Source organism: Lepus europaeus, chromosome 1, assembly GCF_033115175.1.
Source record: "Lepus europaeus isolate LE1 chromosome 1, mLepTim1.pri, whole genome shotgun sequence".
In the NCBI taxonomy this organism is placed as follows: domain Eukaryota; kingdom Metazoa; phylum Chordata; class Mammalia; order Lagomorpha; family Leporidae; genus Lepus; species Lepus europaeus.
In genome coordinates, this window is record NC_084827.1 from 158,258,189 (window position 1) to 158,282,511 (window position 24,323).

Genomic DNA, 24,323 nt, shown 5'->3' on the forward strand with positions numbered 1-24,323 from the left:
CCAAGGATGCCTAACTACTAAACACTGGAACAAGAGTTAAGTCTTACTCCAGAGTCTACACTTTTTTTTTTTTTACAAAAAGATTTTATTTGACAGGTAGAGTTACAGTGAGAGGGAGAGACAGAGAGAAAGGTCTTCCTTCCGTTGGTTCACGCCCCAGATGGCCGCAATGGCTGGAGTTGATCTGAAGCCAGGTGCTTCTGACACCCATGTGGGTACAAAGGCCCAAATACTTGGGCCATCTTCTACTGCTTTCCCAGGCCATAACAGAGAGCTGGATTGGAAGAGGGGCAGCCGGGACTAGAACCGGCACCCATATGGGATGCTGGTGCTGCAGGCAGAAACTTAGCCCACTATGTCACAGTGGTGGCCCCCAGAGTCTACACACTGAAACAGTGAGTTTACTGCATATCATGTAAATGCCACAGATAGAGATCAGCAAACTGCAGCTCACAGACCAAATCTGTCTCACTACCTAGATTTGTAAACAAAATGTTAGAACATACCCTTTCACTTATGTTTTGTCTTTGGTTGCTTTCATGCTAACACCACAATTAAATGGTTGAACCAGAGACCATAGAAACCATAGCCTAAAATATTTATTATCTGGCCCTTGATGAAAACATTTGTCAATCTCTGCTTTAGACTATTAGCATTTTTTTCTCAGTTATCTTTGTTTGATGCCCATCCCTCCAGAAGTATTGAATATAGCCAGAGGCCATTGTCTAGGAAACATATATTACAATAATTATAACCTTTCATATGTTGTATGAGAATAGCCAAAAATTATCATTTCTTTAGAAACTTCAAAATACATATCAATAAAGCTTCTAGACAGAAATAAGACAATATTGTCTGTTCTTGTTATCGTCTTTAAAAAAAATCCAGTTGAGGTTCTGGGATCACTGTATTGAAAGACATGGATTCTGGAGACAACCTGCTTAAGGTCACATATCATATCTTGGCTTTACAATTTTTATCAGATTACATAACCTCTATGTGCTACAGTTCCCCACATGCAAAAATAAGTACAATAGTAGACTTAACTTCTAGAAGTGATATAGCCATTAAATGAGCTATTGGATATCATTAGGGGATCTTGAAGTGACTCCTATGAAGGGTTAGCTATTATTAATATTTTTAATTTCTTCAAAAGACTGATTCAGAGATAAGCATGATGGTAAAAGATAAGGCCTGAGTGTACTGAGGAACGTTTTAATGAAATGCATTCCTTTATAATCAATGGCTATTAAATACTTTTCCACATTTATTCTTTACAGACATCTCTGACAATAAGTGACATCTTGTTAAAGTGATCAATTTAAGTTCATAATTGATCAAAAAGATAGGATTAAGTGTCAAAGAGATTAAATAAATAAGGCCAGTATCTGCAAATAATAATTGCTGGAATAAAAAAAGAATTATTCTACATGGGAAGCAGGATACACAGCAGACTCATAGAATGGCAAATACCCTAAACAGCACTCTGGCCTCAGAATCAGTCCTTAAGGCATTTGGATCTGTCTAAAAAGCCCATGAGAGTTTTGCAGGCATGGAAAGCCAAGAAACTCTGGCAAAAAAAAATGATCTAAATGAAAGATCTGTGAGTGAGATCCCAGTGGAAAGAATGGGCCATCAAAGAGGGAGGTACCTTTCTCTGAAGGGAGGAGAGAACTTTGACTTTGACTATGGCGTTGTCTAAATAAGATATGAATTGGTGAACTCAAGAGGCTTCCATAGCTTTGGCAAGAGTGTAGGGTGATTACTGATGCCATAAACAAGAGTGTCAATTTGTGAAGTCAACAACAGGAGTCACTGTGCACCTACTCCCCATGTAGGACCTTAATATGTTGTACTATGCGAACTAATGGTAAAATTACTACTCAAATAGTACTTTGTGTTTCTGTGTGGGTGCAGTTTGTTGAAATCTTTACTCAGTATATACTAAGTTGATCTGTATATAAAAATAATTGAATCTTGATGAAGAATGGGATAGGAGAGGGAGTGGGAGATAGGATGGTTACAGGTGGGAGGGAGGTTATGGGGGGAAAAGCTGCTATAATTCTAAAGTTGTACTTTGGAAATTTATATTAAATAAAAGTTAAAAGTGACAAAAATACAATCTTCTCTGAAACCTATATGTACAATACAAGGCTTATCATACTATCACAAGAGAATGACGGTTGTAATAAATGCAGTGTGTACATCTACATAGAAGCCTGTGTAGCCATGTACATGTTAGGAGGAGTGCTACTCATTTGGTCTCACTTACAACACGAAACCATTTTAACCATAAATGGCAACATTTTCTAACTCCTTTAACACTGTTGTGTATGGTGGTACCCAGTTCTATTATAAACAGCTGACAATTTCTAGATGGATTCTTTGTCTAGTTTGATAATCACCAAATGACTTAATCATTTACTGGTAATGATTATAATTTTTCAAGCTCTGTAATAAGAATTGTTGATGCTTATAATATACATATAAATAATATACTGTGAAAGATTCATGCTAAGTACAAGTAATTAGAATCAACCTCAAAGTCAGACCATCCTGGATTCAAAGTTGGCCTCTATCCAATACTAAATGTGAGCTTAAGCAATTTACATAATATCTGGACCCCTGCTTACTTAGATATAAAATAACAATTCTAGTGGCAGTCATATATTTGGCATTTAATCAGTCATGTATTTGACAAGAATTTGTTGAATAGCTACCATACGCCAGCCACTGTTAGAGTTGAGCACACATCAGATAAACCAGGAATAAGCACTTGCTCTCCTGAGCTTTCATCTACTTTTTGTGAGAACTGAGCATGCAGTACAAGGTATGGGGCATGTTAAGTTTTCAAACCATGTTAGAAGGTAAAATTACTGTTAATGGGTGATAATGATGGAAACAATGACTTTCAGACACCAGTGTTACATTATGAAGTTGATAATAACATTGAACTTTTGTATGTAAGGACATATTTCTGGCTCATGACTCTTTCTTTTAGAGATTTTTTTATTTTGAAAGAAAGAGATCTTCCATCTGCTGGTTCACTCGACAAATGGCTGCAGCTACTGGAGCTGGGCCAGGCTAAAACCAGGAACCTGGAACTCTATCCAGGTCTCCAACATGTGTGTAGGAACCACCATCTTCTGCTTTCCCAGGCAGATTAGCAAGAAACTGGTCTGAAAGTAGATGGGACTGGAAACGATGCTCATATGGGATGCCTACATTCCAGGAATCATCTTCTCATTGTATAAGGACACCAGACCCCTGGTTCGGGGCCCTTAACCTATGTGTGGTATCTTAGTGAAGTCTTGCACATGCAGTCTGAACTGGGACTTGCAACTCTTCATTTGAGGGTCTTTATCACTATGGCCCATATTTGCTGATGCTCTTATTTACTGAATAATTCAAAAGTAAGTATTAATTGATTTCTATATAAGTAATATTGCCCTATAAAGTGGAAATATTTCTTTTGAAAAAATATGTTTTTCACTCTATGTGAAAAAGGGAAGGAGGGAGTAGAGGAGGGGAGAGATTGATTTTCTCTAACCTGGTTCCTTCCCAATTGCCCCAATAACCACGACTGGGCCAGGCCCAAAACAGTCTGGATCTCCCACATGGTTGGCAGGGATACGCATATTTGAGCCATCCTCTGCTGCCTTACAGAGTATGTTTTAGCAGGACGAAGGATGGGAAGTGGTGGAGCCCAGACTTGAACCAGGAACTCACTGATTCAGGATGCTGGGGTTCCAAGCTGCATCTTAAATGCTGTGCCAAGTGCCTGTCCCTGAAAATATTTCTCTTCACTTAAAAGCCATTTCTTTGATGAACAGAATGTTAGTGCCTAACTGAAATATGTGTATCATCACAAAAAAGCACCTATATTTTATATCTTTAGATATTAGTTTCCTTTACCATGGCTTTGCTTTTTGTGGGTTCAGTTACTCAAGGTCAACCCTAGTGTAAGAATATATGTGAAATTTCACCAAAAAATTCATGAGTTTGACATTATGCACCATTCTGAATAGTGTGACAAAGTGTTATGTTTTCCTGCCGTATCTTTCCTGGGATGTGAACCATCCCTTTGTTCAATGTATCCACATGATATTCACATTTCCTGTTTGGTTGTTAGTCACTTAGTGCCCGTTAGGCATCTCAGTTATCAGATTGACTGCTGCAGAGTCACAGGGCTTGTGTTCAAGTAATCCTTTTGGTACTTAATAATGCTCTCATCATGCAAGAATGGTGATGCCAGTACTTCCAAAGAGGAGTTACAGTGAATCCTTTAAGTGCAAATGTGAAAAAAATGTCATGAAGAAATAGGAAAAAATGCACACCTATTTGCAAAGACACAGGGTAAATATGAATCTTCAATCTGTGAAATTGTGCAGAAGGAAAGGATAAGTGCCAATTTTGCTATGGCACCTCTAGATTCAAAAGTTATGGTCATAGTATGTGATAAGCACTTAGTTAAAATTGGAATGGCGCTGAACTTGTGGGAGGAAGACATGTGTTCCAGTTATTACAATTGTCCTATTTTATTGTTGATTGTTAATCTTTACTGAAATGAATTTATAAATTGCACTTTATTACAGGTCTGTGCTCATAAGCATAAGAAAAACTACAGCATATATAAAGTTTCATACTATCCATTGTTTTAGGCATTTTCTAGGGATTTTAGAATGTATTTCTCATAATAAAGGAATACTTCTGAATGTGTCTGTCCATCTGTCTATCTTTCCTTATCCATCCATCCACCATCCATGAAAAGCTCATGTTACAAAGGAAATGCAGGAGCAAACAAATACAAAGTGATTAGGAGGCTCAATACACAAAGAGTGGAGGTAGAAGTTGTATTGTACAGAGGAGGCCTCAAGTGGAAACAATGAGGAAAGTCAGGGTGAAAGTCACTTCCAAAACTTATTAGCCACCAATGGGTTTGTGTTTATATTTCTCCTTAACTTTTACAAATAGCTCCCCTCACAAAAGCCATTTTGGAAACTTATCTTTCAAAGTTCGTAAAGACATCAATGATTTTAGTTATCTTCACTTAAAGGGGGTAATTTTTCATCTAGTCAAGTGTGCATGTGTCTGCCAGGAAAGCTGTGCGCTAACATACATCACACTCAGTAGCTTCAAGGATTCGGTTTGCCTTCTTGTGTGTATTTGAATATAGAATTCATTTCAATGTGACATTTTTTACCACTCATCATATTTTTCTTCTAATTAAGTTCCATAAATGTATCCTCTACCGGGTTGGAGCCATAATAAATTCCCTTCTTGAATTGGCCTTCTGAAAGTCACAAACTAACATTATGATGAATTGCAAAATGAATTATTTCCCTTCCACTGTGTTTATGTTGAGCAGCAAAAAGGCTAGAATAAAAAATGAAACTATGTTTCACCATAAACAAGGCCATTCTCATAGTGGATACGTGACTGAATTGAATGCTTCCAAGGCTGACACTAGCAGATTTTCCCAAACTATATAGGTCTGGTCTGATCTGAGGAAATGATTTTCAGTTCATTATTTGGGAAGTTAATGATATTAATAGAAGAGATAGGAAGAAATATTTTTTTTTTTCATGTAAGTCCTGGTGCTACTGTGGAAGTATGGATTAGAGTCATGATTCCTTTGAGAATGCCATACTGTAGAGGAAAAGAACAAGGCCATTCGTAAAACGGATCAGGGGAGAAATGAATGTGCGATTGCTATTTTTAAGTCATTATTTGTTTCATTGCCCTATATAGGCAAGTAAATGTATTATATCTCTTAGTTGTGATAGCCAAATTGAAATTGAACAATTTGTTACTAATATTTAGGCTGACATTATAACATTCTGTTTAACATTGGGCACATTTGTTCCTGTTACATTGTAATAGACGAAAGGAATAGATGGAACTCTATATAAAGTATTGCCACACCTAAAATATCAGGCATTAATCTTTTAGACTCTTGATTATAGAATAGGTTAGCGCCAATATTTAAATAGACACAATGATCAGAGTATGGTTCAAGTAGTAGTGCCTAATGTATTAGTCATTAATTTTACATACTTCTTTCTCATTTCCCTCTATGCCTTTGTAGAGTGGGAATTGCCTTATGTGTCTTGAATTCATTACTGTAATTTGTATACTGCATATCGACTAAAGCCATTGTAAGTGGTATAGTTGTAGAGAATTTGAGTTCCTTTGCTTTGTGTGTAGTGGACCACAATGTTTAATTTATAGTATTTATTGTAGAAATATAATAATATGGTTGTACTTTATGATCTTAACCTAGATAACTCCTGATTTAAGACTGTAATCTGAAAAGAATTTTGATTTTCTATATTAAGTATGAACACTGGTCCCAATATCCTAACACAAAGATTCATTAGTCTAACTTTTCTTACCTAAGACAAAAACCAGAATTGTTGTTTTCAAACCAGAATTAAGTGTGCACCGTCTCCCAAACCAGCCACTTAATCTTGCAAATAAGAAATCTGTGATGTGGTGGAATTGATTTAGATTGATGACCATCAGAGCTACTCTCGTTAGAGCTAAAGCAGAGTGAGCACCTGCATCCTCTAACTTCTAGGACGACACTCTGAGTGGTCCTGCCCAGCTGAAATAGAATCCTCACTACCATTTCATTTATTCACATTCTGAACCAAAACCCTTCTCTCTTCCTGTGCAGCATCGCCGTGCACCCCTGTGACGACATCCTTGTCACTTGTGGTGAGGACCGCCTCTGGAAGGTAGTGGGCATTCCCAAAGGCAATGTGCTTCTCACGGGACTTGGCCACACGGATTGGCTTTCTGACTGCTGCTTCCATCCCAGGTCAGTGCACAGCTGCCCCAGGACTGCACTTGTTTAGCCTTTCCTCACCCTGCTGACTTTGATGGTGCTTCTGTCTGCAACCGTGCAGCCTCCACTGAATTTCAAAACGTGCGGATAAATGCTCCTTTGGCTTTCATTATATTGACTTTAGATTGATTGCTTTTGATATTTAGTACATGTGAAACTTATTCCACAAGCAGATGCATTTAACAAAGGTAATGAGATCCTCAGGACAAGCATTATTCATGATACCTGTGCTCACAAGCCCTTAGAAGACACATGGATCCCTAGTCAATAATGGCACTGTTTATTCTGCCGCTGTTCATCTCACAGGCGTGCCTTGTGGAATTAAGTTATCGCAAGAAAGGATCAGAAGGCAGTGATCAATTTCTGCTAAAATTTGAAACACTCAAAATATTAAAGAGAACAAAGCACTAGGGAAAACAGTGAGCTCTGTCATTTTCAACATTGACTAGGAATGAAGGACATTGTTAAGCACACAGAAAACTATCCACTGTTCCTTGTGGTCATGTTCAACTTACTGTTTTCTGGTATTCATTACTATTTTTAATATTTGCAAATGCTATTGATCTGCCTCTTTCAAATACTATCTGGCCTAATCTCTCCTGGAGACACATAGCTCTAGATGCAATTCCTAAATCATTCCCTTGAAATTTTCTTTCCTAGGAGAATTCCTTATTGATTCAGTTTCATGTTTTGCTAAACTTCTTTTCTTTACCCATCTTTCTTTTATCTTTGTTATGGATGTCAATGGAATTATATTGAGAAAAATCAGTGGACTTAATTAATAAATTTGTAGTCATTTTTAATTAGTGTTTTGTTAATTTTAATTTTTAAAAATCTTCCCAGTGTGTAACATATCTTTGGATGAAATATCTGTACTCAATTTACGAACATGTAGTGCATTCCCTATATTGGGTATGGATAAATAGAACCACCATCGTACCTCTCAAAAATGTAACCCATCTTGCAGGCAGAAACAACACAATTAGAAATATAACCTATCACTTATGTAGCTACTGGGCATACTAATCAGATTTTGATAGTGCTCTGTTACCATGACAGCCACCAGTTCTGAAATTTTCTCATTAGTGCTTGACCAGCAATGGTCCTTTTAATAGGTCTTCCTGTTTTCCCACTCAATTATTGAAATTAAACATGAGGTGAGATTCATCATTATTTACACAGTATGAATTTACAGTCAGTACTTCCTTGGCTGAATTATAGTAAAATACTGCAGCACTGTTTCTTTCAGTACATTAAGTAAAAATAGTGGGGGAAAAGATATTTAACAGTTTGTGTTCTTTGGGTGAGAAATACTGAATAGTGGATGTTCTTTTTGTAGAATTAGACACAGACTAAATGATTAGTGCAAACTACAATAAATAATTAGTGGGAAGAATGAATAGTGAAACAACAACTAAGATAAATCCTGAAAGTTTGCATTTTGTACCTTGAACATCATATCATGTTTAATGTATGTAGTTCATTACTGAAAACTTTACTTTTTCATGTATATATTATGTGTATATATATAATGTGCATACATATATAATATATAATTGATATCTTGAAAGTTGTTCAAATTCACATTAAATTTAAATTGTGATATTGGAGTTTTTCTTTGGCTAATGGATATGGTCAGAAAAAAAAATAGTTCATTCTTGAAGACAACATTTTTTCTATCTCATTGTGTGAGGATATTTCAAAAATTTCATGGAAAATGGGATGAAAAAATTTTGTGCAAAAAATGTGAAATCTGTACATATGAGGTATTTAAGATAGTCATAGAAAATATATATTATGAAAGAAACAGTGCATGAAATTTCAATTACATTTTGCCAATATAAACTTATCTTTAATTCCAGTTTCCTTGAACTTTTTGAAGTACCCTCATATACCTCATCTATAATTTTAGAAAGCAAGCATATAGAAAGCAAATGTAAAAGTTTGTGACTTAAATATGATTCTTTAATCTATAGTTGAGACTAGTTAATGCAATCATAGGCTTCCTTAGAACGCAATAATGGAATCTGGTTGATTTTGCTCCCTTGGAGGAAACCCAGGGTGGGCATTATATATATTGACTTTTGTTCACCTTAATCAATCCATGCCTTTTTTTATTTTTAATTCCAGGTTCTCCTATTTGAATGCTTTCTATAACTTCCTGTTCCCTTCTCATAACAGACATCTCAAATAGATAAACAGATAACAACAGGCCGGCAATAAAATGAAAGGATAGCTATCACTTGTAGTCTCAGATAATGATGAAATATATAAAGCTAAAGATCTTATAGAAATGAAATGATAGTGGCATGGACATTCAGCCTGTTGATTAAGATGTGAGTTAATTTTTCTGTGTCTCAGATCAAAGTACCTGGATTCAATACTCAGATCTAACTCCTGATTCTAGTTTTCTACTAATACAAAAAATGTGGGGGTCAGTGGTGATGGCTCAAATAATTGGATTCCTGACACCCACATGAGAGATCTGGGTTGAGTTACCAGTTTCCAGCTTTGACAGCATCTAGTCCTAGCTGCTGGCACGATCTAGGGAGTTGAGCAGCAGATGGGGGCTTTCTCTCTGTCACTGCCCTGCTTCTGAAATAATACATATACGACGATGGTGACAGAAATATCATCAAGATTTTCACTCTTTCTCCAAACTTTTAGTTTTTTATAAAATAATATTGACATTAGAGATGCTATAAAGTAGTACATGTATTTAATGCTGTTGTACATTGAACTCTAAACTTCACAAAAAGGGAGGGAAGAAGGGGAATTTGATGTTCTAAGAACTGTACTTATGAACTACACTGAATCTTTTCTCTTTGTATTAATATCACATTAACATGATAGTTGATGAGAAAAAATATAGTTTGCAAAAAGACTAGAATGTTTGAGATTAATCATGGTTTGATTATTAAAAATGCATAGATTCTGCTCCCAAAATATAGCATAAATGAATTCCTTGGAGCAGAAATCTACAGATATGAACTTGTGAATAAGATTCAGTAACAAAAGAAAGTGAGAAGAAATTAATAATTAAAATATAATAGAGTGAATTATTAAAATATATAAGTAGATATTATATCAAAGAGGAACTATAAGCTGTAATTGCCTAGTTGGTAAACAATCACAACCAAAATAATTACCTCACTTATAAAATGTATCCAAAGCTGTATTCAGAGCAGAATTCATAGCTTCAGATACTTTATTAAAGAAAAAGAAACTAAGTTAGTTATGAATTTAAATTGAAAAGAAAAACTTGTAAACAAAATATAGAGACAAAAAACATGTTAGTGAAATGCTGAAATTAACAAATTATAAAAAATAGATATTTGTACTGAAGTTTTTACAAAAGAACAAAATAATATAAGGAAGAAGTACAATGAAATTAAGTAGATACCTTGGAAACCTGCTGGAGGTATAAAAGTGGGGAAGTTGAAATATAAACCTTAGCAAATTGGAAGGAGTTAATATCATGAATTCAGGCACTGAGATACACATATGTTTGGAAACTTTGATAAAATAATAGATCTCTATGAATATAAACATTATGAATACTGAATTAAGGTGAAATAGAGACCCACATTAGATTAAAAATTGTGGAATAAAATGGATTTTTGAAGTTCCACCTTGGTTTTTTTATTAGTGGTTTTATAACTTTTTAAACATTTACCAAAAACATAAACCAAAGAGAAAGTAGTCATTTTCTAGGCCCATTAAATTTCCCAAGAAGGGAAAATAGAGAAAATTTCATTATTGAGTTTAAAAATAATTCATAACCATAACCACAAACCAAGTAAATATTGTGCTGACATGCCAAATAGAGATTCATTTCATAATTGTATAAAACTGTTAGAGATAGTATAGGAGGTAGAACTAGCATATTTAAAAACAATATACGATGACCAAGTAATATTTCTACTTGAAAAGCAGAGAATGCATCAGCAATTCAAATATGAAGATGAAATACGGTAAAATTAAGTCTTTGGGGATAGCATTGTGGTATAACAGGTAACACTGCTGTCTGTGATGCTGGGATCCCATATGGGCAATAATCTGCTCCTTTGCCAATCCAGATCTCTGCTAATGTCCTTGGAAAAGCAGCAGAAAATGGCTCAAAGGTTTGGGCACCTGCCACCCATGTGGGAGACCCAGATGAAAGCTCCTGGCTTTGACATGGTCCAGCTCTGGCCATTGTGGCCATCTGGAGAGTGAACCAGTGGAGGAAGATCTCCCTTCCCCCTACCTTTACCAAATTTATTTAAAAGGAATAGGACAGATTTCATGTATATCATATATACAGTTTTAAGAACCTAATGATACTTCCTACCTACTCCCCTTCCTCCTTCCTTTCTTATTTTTGTGATGGTGTACTTAGAATTTACTTTATAATCACAAGCTTAACACTCCACTAAATGAAGAATTCAAACAGAAAGCAGAGAAAACACTGTTCCTCATGAATATAGACAAGGGTTATAAATAAATCTCAAGAGTTCAATTTTGCTCATATACATTGCATATCTTTTTGTATTCTATGTATTAATTATGACAAATCAGAATAAACATAAAGATATTTGTCTTTTTGAGACTGGCTTATTTCTCCAAGCTTAGTGCTCTACTGTTGCCTCATTGCTTTGCAAAAGACAGGATTTCAGTCTTTTTCATGTCTGGTAACTCTGATTTTTCAAATATATCTTTTAAGTAATGAAACAATTGCATAAAATCTAGCATCCATATCTGTTAAGACACATATATTTGCATAGTATGCTAACCTCCATGTATGGGAATTGACCAGCATAATGGATTTTAGAACAACCAACAGCCAAGATATGCCAGGTGAATGCAAAACCTGCATTCCCATGGGTCACAGGAGCTATAGGTGCTCACAAGAAATAGGCCAAAGTGGGGACATAAAATCTAACCGTAAAAATGAAGATCATGTCTAAAATCAAAACAGGAGTGGCTATTTGTTCCTCTAACCTCTCGCTTGTCTGTAGAAGCCAAATTACTTCTTCAGTTCTTTTTTTCTCAATAAATGGTAACCACATATGTTCTTTCTTTAATTTTAATGATTAATTTAAATAATAACATTTTAAACTTATTTATAAATCAAGAATCAAAATGAATATGGGGAACTTCTAACTAAATCTTACACAGATATTATGCAAGCTATATTCAAACTGTAGGCCTTTGAATTCTATTACAAAAGCATGTCCCAAATCCTATTTTGTATTAAAGTAGTATGTACACAACTGTTCACTGCCACCTATTGTTTACAGCATAACTGGCTGTGTTTATAACTATGTTTAAAAAATTCCTTAGTAGAACTTGTAGATCAACACTTTTTTTATTATTTTTTTTCATTTATTAAACTTTTATTTAATGAATATAAATTTCCAAAGTACAGCTTATGGGTTACAATGGCTTCCCCCCTCCCATAACTTCCCTCCCGCCTGCAACCCTCCCCTTTCCCGCTCTCTCTCCCCTTCCATTCACATCAAGATTCATTTTCAATTCTCTTTATATACAGAAGATCAGTTTAGTATATATTAGGTAAAGATTTCAACAGTTTGCCCCCATATAGCAACACAAAGTGAAAAACTAGATCAAGACATTTTTCAGGAATGCTTGCAGCTCTTTTGATACCTGACTTGCTGTTACATATTTGCCACTAGATGGCGATCATACATTGGTAAGGTAAAGTACTCTTTGCATTTACTTGGTGGACTGATGAATTAGTTGTTGAATGTGATTCATCAGTCACAGAAATGGATGAACAAATGGAAAATGCAGGGACTGTACACTTGTACTATCTCTGCACTGTTTTGAAGAGCAAAATTTATGATACCAAAGAATAGCGACTTATCTTACTGTAGTATAAAGGCAGAGGTTGTACTCTAAAACACTAATGCTGAGTTTCAGGTGGCCCATGTTAAAATCTTAGCTTCCCATTTGCTAGCCTTATCAGCTTTCTCATCTTTTAAATGGGAATAATAGTGATACTTTGTAGGTTGATTGTGAAGGCTAAATGCTGTAAGGTTAGAAAAATACAAATATTATGCGTGGCATATATATTCAGTAAATATTAACTATTAGTTTTTATTAATAGGAATTTTTAGAACTTCTAGAGATAGCTCAACATTTTCTAAAAACAGATATCCTTTGAGCAATGGACTAAGAAGGGAAGAGCCTATTGTGTTGTTTGAGTTATACTAAGTATGTGTCACCTTCTTGTTACTACAACCAAAGTTTATTTTAGCTCAAGATTTTGGAGGTTCACAGTACAAGATCAGGTGGGCCCATATGTCACGAATCTGATGGGGGAGTGGTATGAAAAGATCACACGATAAGCAAATAAGAGAGAATGGCTAAGCCTGACTTGGTCAAATATAATCAACCCTCCCACAAAAATTACCTTCTGAGGGCCTGCATCCAATGTTATAAGGGCCCTTCTGAGCACCATAATGGGATCCAGCATGCATCCTCCTAGCACTGCCAACCCACTACTTTGATGCTGAAATGTCTACATGTGTTGGGGAGGCATATCTTGTTCAAATCATGGCATTCTTCTCCTGGATCCTTGAATCTCATGTCTGAGATACAATGGAGGACAGGCACAAGGTATGCATTGAGATTCTTAATAGGCATAGTAGTCAGGTAGAAAAGATTAATGGAACTAAAGCAAGACCAGAACTGAGCAGGGCAAATATTAAAACCTAAACTCCATATCTGTGTCCTGGACAAACTGTGATGGAAAAGTGAATTCCTGAGGACTTCGACAGCCCTACCCTTGGGACTTTCCTGGTCACAGCCCATGCTTTAGTTCTCATGCATTGGAGTCTCATGTCTTCAGCTCCACCAGGAATCACACAGTGGGGACTCCATGCAGGAGTTCTGATCCCACGTTTCCACTTGGCATTACCCTATTGGAGAGTCTTAAATGGCTCTGCCCTTACAACTGCCTAGGCCGCCAGCTTATCCAAATAATCCTTTGAAATTAGATGGAGGTCTCCATGCCTCCTTAACTCTGTTGGTCTCTGTCCACATGACTGCTTTATGAAGTTGTATGCAGTTGTCCACAGCTATCCAAGGCTTACCTGGCAAGCTGCTCGCAGCTTCGTTGGCAGGCATCTCATATGGCTGATACTGCTACTTTCCTGTGGTCTCAACTGTCGCTTCACTACATCACCTCTATTAGGATCTCTCCCCAGGGACTCCAACCACACTGTGTGATTTGGCTTGGCCTCCCAGGCTTTCCTTTGAAAACTTGGTGGAAGCCATAACTCTTCTGTTCTGCATACCTACAAAAACGGCATCACAAGGATGATGTCAGCATGTGTAATCCCATAACTCACATGAACCACTTGCTGGAGTGGCCTCAGAGCAATTGGACAACAAGTCAGAATGTGGAGCTGTCCCTGGGACTTCACAAAGCAATTTTTTTTCTCTTTCAGGCCTCTGCGCTTGTAATGGGTATGGCTACCTCGAAGATCTCTGAAATGCTTTTTGAGTCTGTATCCCATTAATTTTTCCTATTAACACATGCCATCTTTTTACCTGTGCTAATCTCTATAGCAAGATTTTTTTTCCTCCTTATCCTGAACTGCTTTTTCTTCCTTCTATGGCCAGGCTGTGAGTTTTCCAAATCATCCTGTTTTGTATCATTTGCTTCTGATTCTCTCTGTAAAACTGCACTGTAAACAGCAGCTAATATCACACATGAACATTTGTTGCCTTGAAATCTCCTCCACCAAACAAACTAATCCACCATCTTGAAGTTCAGCCTCCCACAAAGTCTCAGGACATAAATACAATAAAGACAAATTCTTTGCAACATTGTAATGAGGGTGACCTTTAGTCCCATTCCCACTGGAGTCCTAATATCCATTTGAGACTTCATCAGCTTGGCCTTTACCCATTTATGTCAGCATTCCCAGCACTTAAGCCCACACAAGAATTACCCATTATGCTGCTTACAGTATTTAAATCTTTCACTACTCTACTCCTCCAAATATTTCTAACCTTTTCTGGTAAATCTATTCCAAATCTCTACTTTTCAATATAGTTAATTTTAATATTCCACTTTTCTGTATTAGCTTTTGCTTCTGCAACTAAATATCTGAGATAAGCTACTTAACGAAAACAGAAAGCTTATTTGACTTCTTATTTGAAGGATCACAGTCCAACATCAGGCAGCCCCATTGGCCCAACATCTAAAGAGGGGAGTGGATGGCAGAACATATGCAGAAGAGGGGTCCTATGGCAAACCAGGAAGCAGAGAGAGAATGGAGACCTGGCTTAGCCTTATACAGCTAGCCCTGTCTGAGGCAATGCCCCCAGTGATGTAAGCACCTTCCATGAGACTTGCCTCTGGAACTCCTTAATCCCATCAAGTCTCCACTCTCCTAGCTTCACCAGTTACAACTTTGAAGTTTATGTATCTGCATGATTTGGGAGTCACATCCAGTGAAAACTACAGCAGCCTGCCCCAGTTAGAAAAATGCTATGAAGCCATGAAACATTAGTTATCAGTCTGTCTCAAATTCTTACATAGTAAATATGAAAGTAGTTGTAAGTTGAAAAATATCATGATTGCAAAAAGAGATGTGAGATGTGCGTTATCTAGCCATTCTTAATCCTTTAAGTATATATAACTGTAAAAATTGTGTTAAACTGATCACAGTTTTTATGGATGAGAAAGTGAGAGATTGATTCTGAATCATATTTATTTATTTTTTTGGTTTTAGAATGAAAAACCTTTACTTTTCCTTTTTTGGGGGGGCGGGCCAGAAACAGCAATAAAATCACTTTGAAATCATTTTTAAGCATGCAAAACATAGTTTGACCTTCGATACTCATATACATTTTGTTATTATTGGCCCAAATCAGAGTTTGATGTCAATGTTCATATTTTTATTAATGGACCAACAAAGATCACATTTCCCTGCCTGTATAATGTTAGTCTTTTCCTGTACCAAATAATAATACTCACATAGTATGGAATGTAAATACAATGTCCTGTTCCTCAAGGCTTGGGCTTGTGTTTTCTTCTATATGACCACTGCTTACTAGGTGAGAAAGCATGTATCTTACCATGTTATCTCCATAAATGAAAAAGTGGGATTAGTGGCTCAAACAATTTCACCATGCTGCATTTTATCCTGAGTTATTGCCTGAAGCAGAAATAGAGCTGACAGCATTCTATTAAACATAACTTCTACCCTTATGAGTTAATACATGAATTGTGAATAAATGTACCTTTCCAAAATACCTCATATTCTCTCTTTGCTATAAAAACTACCTATTTATTTATTTATGTAATGCCTAAAACTATAGTATGAAAGCTCCTTGGCAGGTATATAATCTAGCTACTTTTAAAAAGAAGTATTGGTGGCCGGCACCATGGCTCAATAGGCTAATCCTCCGTCCGCGGCGCCAGCACACCGGGTTCTAGTCTCGGTCGGGGCGCCGGATTCTGTCCCTGTTGCCCTTCTTCCAGGCCAGCTCTCTGCTGTGGCCCGGGAAGGCAGTGGGGGATGGCCCAAGTGCTTGGGCCCTGCACCCGCATGGGAGACCAGGAGAAGCACCTGGCTGCTGGCTTTGGAGCAGCGCGGTGCACCAGCTGCAGTGGCCATTGGAGGGTGAACCAATGGCAAAAGACATCTCTCTCTCTCTCTCTCTCTCTCTCTCTGTCCACTCTGCCTGACAAAAAGTATTGGTAACCTTTTTGTTATAATGCATGAATTCAAATTTTAGATAGTAATGCAGATGATAATGTTCCCTCTCCCCAAAGACAGTGATATCCTGCTTCTTCCTATGCTACAGAGATAGAAGTTTTCTTAATTTGGAAACTTCAATAGACTTTTTACCAAGAGAATTGTGATATGTCCCTGTTAGTTAACACTATTCTACTTCATATTCTTTGATGAGATATATTTTCTGTTCTTTTTTTTTTTTTGCCAGGCAGAGTTAGACAGTGTTAGAGACAGAGAGTTACAGACAGAGAGAGAGAGAGAGAGACAGAGAGAAAGGTCTTCCTTCCATTGGTTCACCCCCCAAATGGCTGTTAAGGCTGGTGCGCTGCAGCTGGCACGCTGAGCTGATCCGATCCCAAGCCAGGAGCCAGGTGCTTCCTCCTGGTTTCCCATGCGGGTGCAGGGCCCAAGCACTTGGGCCATCCCCCACTGCCTTCCCGGGCCACAGTAGAGAGCTTGTCTGGAAGAGGAGCAACTGGGACAGAATCCGGTGCCCCGACGAAGACTAGAACCCGGTGTGCCGGCGCCGCAGGCGGAGGATTAGCCTAGTGAGCCGCAGCGCTGGCCCTCTGTTCTTAATATGGTTTGTCACATTTATATGAAGAGTCCAAGCAGTGAAAGTAACTGCATGCTTCTTCAAATATTTTTGTAATTTGTCTAATTCGAAAAGCAATATGTGATCATTATAGAGAAGAGTTAAGAATTAAATTTCTGCTATGGTCCCACTGCTCTTTGAAATGTTATTTCCTCTAAAAAATAAACATTTGTAAAGTATTGATTCCAACTTCATACAGTTTTTCAAAGAACTTAGATCCTTTTTAGTTACCTGTATTTTTTTTTGTTTTTTTTTTGTTTGTTTTTTTTTAGAACGACACCTAAATAATATCTGTTTTTCATAGCATATACCTTAAGTATAGTAATTGCTTGCTTAGTATTGCATCAGTTAATGTTGTGGAATAAAATTTGGAAGGACGGGATCCTTAGATGATCTATGTTAGGTAAGGGTTGACTTGAATATTTACAGAAACTGTCATTTAGAGAGCATCTATTGATGGTCAGGTATAGTAATTGTACCTGGCAGTAACCATGCTAATGTCTTCCTCAAAACATAGGGGTGCCCTATTCCTGTCTTCTTTTGTAGTTGAATTGAGACCATTTGAGTGGCTTTTGGCCAGCTGAATTCTGTCTAGTGAATGTGAATTAAAGTGACACTTCCAACTGTGACAGATGGAAGAGCGGAGTCGCCCTCCTTCATTATCTCTTCATTGCCTCAGTTCCACAAGGGCAGTGGTACAGCTTTGGGATGGAGCAGGACTGCTCTTCTTCTATGGAAGTGCAATATGGTTTTGACAAATCAAGATATTTTTGCTGTATTAAGGCTTAAGGATTGAAAGGCTATGTCTTGTGCTGCTATTGTCAATCTTCCTCTAGACTAATAATTTATGTGATATAGGTGAAGAAAGGAACTTGGAGAGACTGCCAAGGAACTTTTTTCAAATAGCAGAATTTAGTTGTACATTAGATGTAACATTTAAAGTTAAATTTGTTTTCAAATATGTGTATAGCAATGTACTTACGATGTCATTTTCTTTAACTTCTGAGAGCCTCATTTACTGAGTTGAAAATGGGGACAACCTACTTTAAAAGATTTGCACGAATTTTGACTGAGAAAAATCTATGTAAAGCAAATTGGGAAGCCCTGGGATCAGAGTAAGTATTTGGCTACAGTATATTTATGTTGCTGTTTGGCAAAAATTATATTCTAACCTAGGTATGGTTTCCTTGAAAGCCTATATTGTCTCTGGGTCTGTTGGTCTGTCTCTCTCATTCTAGTAAAAATTAAAAATTAGGGGAATACTGTAGGTTCACTAATGGCTAGGTCTACAACTTAACCTATTTTGAATCCATGGCACACATCAGGTCAACCAAAACATTGTAAGGAATGAGCAAATATTTGGGAAAGTAAAATAGCTGAAGATGAAAGACCAAAAATGTTTCACTTTCTCTCTTACTCCTGATAAGAATCTTGCAATCATAATGACACACACATGACTCATGCCATTCATTCATTATTCCTGACATTACTTCCTCAAAGGAAACCAGAAAGGCATATTTGTTGTTATTTCACATAGAATCCTAAAACACAAAATCTTCTATAGATGATACTACACAAATAATAAATTTCAGTCAAAACCTAATAATAATGGCCGGCACCGCAGCTCACTAGGCTAATCCTCCGCCTGCGGCACCAGCACACCAGGTTCTAGTCCCGATCGGGGTGCCGGATTCTGTCCCGGTTGCCCCTCTTCCAGTCCAGCTCTCTGCTGTGGCCCGGGAAGGCAGTGGGGGATGGCCCAAGTGCTTGGGCCCTGCACCCCATGGGAGACCAGGAGAAGCACCTGGCTCCTGCCATCGGATCAGCCCGGTGCGCTGGCCGCAGCGCGCCAGCTGCGGCGGCCATTGGAGGGTGAACCAATGGCAAAGGAAGACCTTTCTCTCTGTCTCTTTCTCTCACTGTCCACTCTGCCTGTTAAAAAAAAAAAAAAAAGAAAAAAGAAAAAAAAACCTAATAATAATGAGCAACATTTCCAGTACTTTCAAAGATATACTCTATACCAGTAGAGAGAACACTGGAAAATGATTGTCAAAAAAAACATTTTCAGAACTCTAGAACTTAACCAAAGCTTTGCACAAATTCCAGGGTCATTTATCCATGAAAAACTACTGAATCCAAAGATAATTAAATTTTTAATGTTCCCCATTCCTGAATGGAAAATATATATGGAAAAAATATCCACTGGGGACTTTGAAACACTGTGCCATATTTCAAGGTACAGGGAATGGCTGATCTTGCAGCTTCTGAAGCCATGAGTCAAGGCCAAGGCTGAGTCACAAACTTCCAGAGTGTTGAAGGTGGACTCCAGCATGCACATGAAGCCAACTTGCCAAAGACTAGAACTGACTTATTGATTCCAAGCATTTAATCACAAGCTTTCCAGCCATTAGATTGCCATTAAGCTAATCCAGCAGACATTTCTATGGTTACATACAACATGGAATACAGACTCACTGAATTACTTCAATAAAGCCACTAAAAAGGAAACAGCAGCCAACAGCAGGAACAATAAACTTTGGAGAAAAGGAAATCGGATTTCTATAGTTTACACATTATTGTACTCAAAGTGTCAAATTTTCAATAATGACAAAAAATGTGAAAATAGGGCAATATTCAGAACCTATAAATGTTATTTTATGTCATATGACAATTTGGCATTAAAGCTGCAGATGAAATTCAGATTTCTGTTCATCTGACATTTAGATAGGGAAATTTTCTTGGATTATCCATATGGGCCTGCCTTATCATGGAGGGAGATGAAGGTGGAACTATCAGAGAGTGAAATGATAGGAGAAAGGTATTCCCCTTTATACTAAGATCTGAACAAAATGTCTACTCTCTCTACTTCAATTCAGTATGGTTCTGGAAGTTTTAGCCAGAGCCATTAAGGAAGAAAAAGAATTAAAGTGATACAAACTGGAAAGGAAATCAGATTATCCCTGTTTGCAGGTTGTAAGATGATTATTGATATAGGGAAACAAAAGACTACCAACGGACTATGAGTGCAGATAAGATAATTCAGCAATTTGCAGGAAATAAAATCAACAAACAAAAGTCAATAGCATTCCTGTATACCAACAATTATCTAAGAAAGAACTTATAAGAATAATATAATTCATAATAGCTATGAACAATTAAATACCTTAAGATAAATTTAAGGATGTGAACCATTTCTACCATGAAAGTTACAAATCATGAAATAATTAAAACACACCAAAATGAAAAATCTTCCAGGTTCATGATTAGAAGAATTAATATTATTGAAATGTCCATGATACACAGAACATTTATAGATTTACTGTAATCCTCATGAAAATTCCAAGGCTATTCATCACAGAAGAAGAAAAGACAATTATAAACTTTATATGGAAGCACCAAACACCCTAAATAGCTAAAGAACTTTACAACAATAAAAATAAAGCTTGAGGCATTACAAGCCTAGATTTCAAGACAGGCTGCAGTGCTATTATAACCAAAACAGTAAGTATGATACTAGCATAAAAATAGACATGTAGACCAATGTAGCAGAATAGAATGCACAGGAATAAGTCGCCACACATATAACCAACTACCCTTTGACAAACATGCTAAAAATATTTCCTGGAGAAAGGATATCAGAAAAATTGGGTTTCCACAAGCAGAAGTTTGAAACAGACCCCTACTTTGCACCCTACACAAAAATCAACTCACAATATACAAAGGATCTAAACTTAAAACCAGAAACTATTAAGTTACCAAAGGAAAACAGGATAAACACTGCAAGAAATTGGCCTACACAAGACTTTTTTATGTAAGACTCCAGAAGCACAGGCAGTAAAAGCAAAAATTGAAAAATGACATTACATCAAACCAAGAAACTTCTATACTGCGAAGGAAGCAATTAACAAAGTGAAGAAATAATGGACAGAATGGGAAAAAAATTTGCAAATCACACGTTGAATAAAGGGTTAATATCCAGAATATATAAGGAGCTCAAGAAACCCAACAACAACAAAACAAACCAGTTAAGAAAGAGGCAAAGGATATTTTAGAAAGAAAAAAATATGAATGGCCTAAAGACAGGAAAAAATATTCAAGCTCATTAGCAGGAAAATATAAAAACAAAAATGAAGCATCAACTCACTCTACTTAGAATGGCTATTGTCAAAACAAAAAAATTGCTAGAGAGGTTGTTGAGAAGACTACTGCTAATACACTGTTGGTGGGAATACAAATTAATACAATCATTACATGAAGCAGTATGGAGATTCCCTAAAAGAATGAGTCTACTATATATCCTGCTTCTGGGAATATGGCCAAAGAAAGTCAAATGAGCATAAGATTGCACTCCTGTGTATATAGCAGCCCAATTCACAATAGTAAAGGTATTAGGTATCTATCAACTAATGACTAGATAAAGAAAATGTGGTGTACATATAGATGATGGAATATTACTTGGTCACAAAAAAGAAGGAAATCCTGACATTTGCAACAAAATTGATAGAACTAGAGAGCATTATCCTAACTGAAATAACCCAGACCCAGAAAGATAAAATACATGTTTTATATGTGGAAGTTACTATTTAGAGTGTTAAAAAAGATAGATGCCAGAAGGAACAATATTTCCAACACCTTCACTTCAGCCCAATGAAACTTTTTTTGGCCTCTGGCCTCCATAGTTATAATAATATAGTCATATTTTATGTCACTTAGTGTGTGGTAATTTTTGAAAGACCAATACCATAATCTTACATAACTATTTTTAAATTTATTCCTAAGCATTTTGTTTTTCCTGATAATTGTATATGAGATTATTTTCTTAAATTTCCAATTGTTCAATGCTAGGGCTAATAGATAGTTGGTTATTTTATACTGCTTAGTATCAATATGCTACTGTGATGAGCTTTTTAAAACTATTTTTAGATGTTTTTGGACTTTTCTGTATTTAGTATCATGATGTATTTTTAAAAATAGTTATCGATTTATTTGAAAGGCAGAGTGACAGAAGGGGAAAGATAGCAATAGTGATAGTAATAGCAAGTGAGAGAGAGATTGATTTTCCACCTGCTAGTTCATCTCCCAAATGCCATCAACTGCAGATAGTTCAGGCCTCAGCTAGGAATCAGGAATGCTATCTGAGTCTCTTACATCAGTGGCAAGATCCCAGACACAGGCACATTAGCAGGAAGTTGGATCAGAACTATGGATAACCATGATTCAAACCAGGTGCTCCAGTATGGGATGAGGGCATCTCAAATGGTGGCTTAACCTTCTGTGCCATAATTCTTGCCCCAAGATTGCATTATCTTTTTTTTTTTTTTGACAGGCAGAGTTAGTGAGAGAGAGAGAAAGGTCTTCCTTTTTCCGTTGGTTCACCCCAAAATGGCCACCACGGCTGCTGTGCTGCACCGATCTGAAGCAAGGAGCCAGGTGCTTCCTCCTGGTCTCCCATGCGGGTGCATGGCCCAAGCACTTGGGCCATCCTCTACTGACTCCCGGGCCACAGCAGAGAGCTGGACTGGAAGAGGAGCAACTGGGACAGAACCCAGTGCCCCAGCTGGGACCAGAACCCCGGGGTGCCAGCACTGTAGGCAGAGGATTAGCCAAGTGAGTTGTGGTGCCGGCCAGTATTGCATTATCTTTGAAGAAAGATAGTTTTGCTTTTCCCTTTCTGAATGGAATGTCCGTGATTTATTTTTTCAAACCTAGTTGTTCTGGCTAGAACTTTCAATACGATAATGAATAGAAGTGGCAAGAGCAGTCAACCTTATTTCTGATCTTAAGGAGAAAGTGTTCAATCTTTCATTTTTAAGTATGTCAGTTATGGGATTTTTGCAAACTGTCTTTATTATAGATTGAATAAGTTTAATTCTATTCCTAGTTTTTCTTTTTAAATTTGATATTTTTAATTTATATAAAGGGAACAAATTTCATTAATTCCATGTATGGTATTAATCTAGCCTACCTCCTTCCCTCCATTGCTCCTTCCTTTCTTATTTTTCCTTTAATTTTTTAAAAATTTATTTATTCATTTATTTGAAGCTCAGAGTTACACAGAGAGATTAGAGGCAGAGAGTGAGAGTGAGAGAGAGAGAGAGAGAGAGAGAGAGAAAGGTCTTTCATCCACTGGTTTACTCAAATAGCCAAAACAGCCTGAGCTGAGCCAATTTGAAGCCAGGTGCCAGGATCTTCTTCCAGGTCTTCCATGTGGGTGCAGGGGCCCAAGGACTTGGACCCTTTTGTACTGCTTTCCCAGGCCATAGCAGAGAGCTGGATCAGAATTAGAGCAGCTGGGATTCAAGCTGGCGCCCATATGGGATGCCGGCACTGCAGGCGGCAGCTTTACTCGCTATGCCACAGCACTGTCACCTTTCCTTTAATTGTTGCAATGACCTACTTTAAATTTACTTCATAATCACAAGCTTGATCCTCTACTATGAAAAGAATTCAACTAGTAGTAAGTAGAAAAACCACCATTCCTCACGAGTATAGACAGGGCTATAAACATGAAGCAAATTTCAAAATGTCAATTTTACCCATATGCATTGCATTTTTTGTTTCATCAGTTATCACAAAGCAGAGAAAACATATGATACTTGCTCTTTTGGAGCTAGCTTACTTCACTAAGCATAATTGTCTCCAGTTGAATCCATTCTGTTGCAAAAGACAGGATTTCATTCTTTTTATTGCTGAGTAGTATGGGTATATGTGAATATATGTGTGTGTATAAATATATATATATATATATGTATCAGTTGATGGACATCTGGGTTGATTCCATATCTTAGCTATTGTGAATTGAGCTGTTATAAACATGCAGGCACAGGTAACTATTTCATATGCTGATTTCATTTTGTTTGGGTAAATTCCCAGGAATGCAGTGGGTAGGAAGTGTAGTAGAACTATTTTCAGCTTTCTGAGGAATTTCCATACCATCTTCCATAATAGTTGTACCAGTTTACATCCCTACCAACAATGTATTATGATACCTTTTTCTCCACATCTTTGCCATCATTTGTAATTATTTCAATTTGTATGATAGCCATTCCAAATTGGGTGAGGTGAAACCTCAATGTGGTTTTTATTTGCATTTCCCTGAGGGCTAGTGATCCTATTGATG

At 37.0% G+C, this 24,323-nt stretch overlaps 1 protein-coding gene across 1 annotated transcript in view; it reads left to right on the forward strand.

Moving 5' to 3' along the window:
• Window positions 1–24,323, forward strand: part of SPAG16 (sperm associated antigen 16) — a 1,194,746-nt gene that overhangs the window by 585,941 nt on the left and 584,482 nt on the right. Inside the window, exon 11 of the mRNA XM_062201827.1 lies at window positions 6,680–6,823. Within this exon, the coding sequence (XP_062057811.1) occupies window positions 6,680–6,823 (144 nt within the window). The remainder of the gene's footprint in view (window positions 1–6,679; window positions 6,824–24,323) is intronic.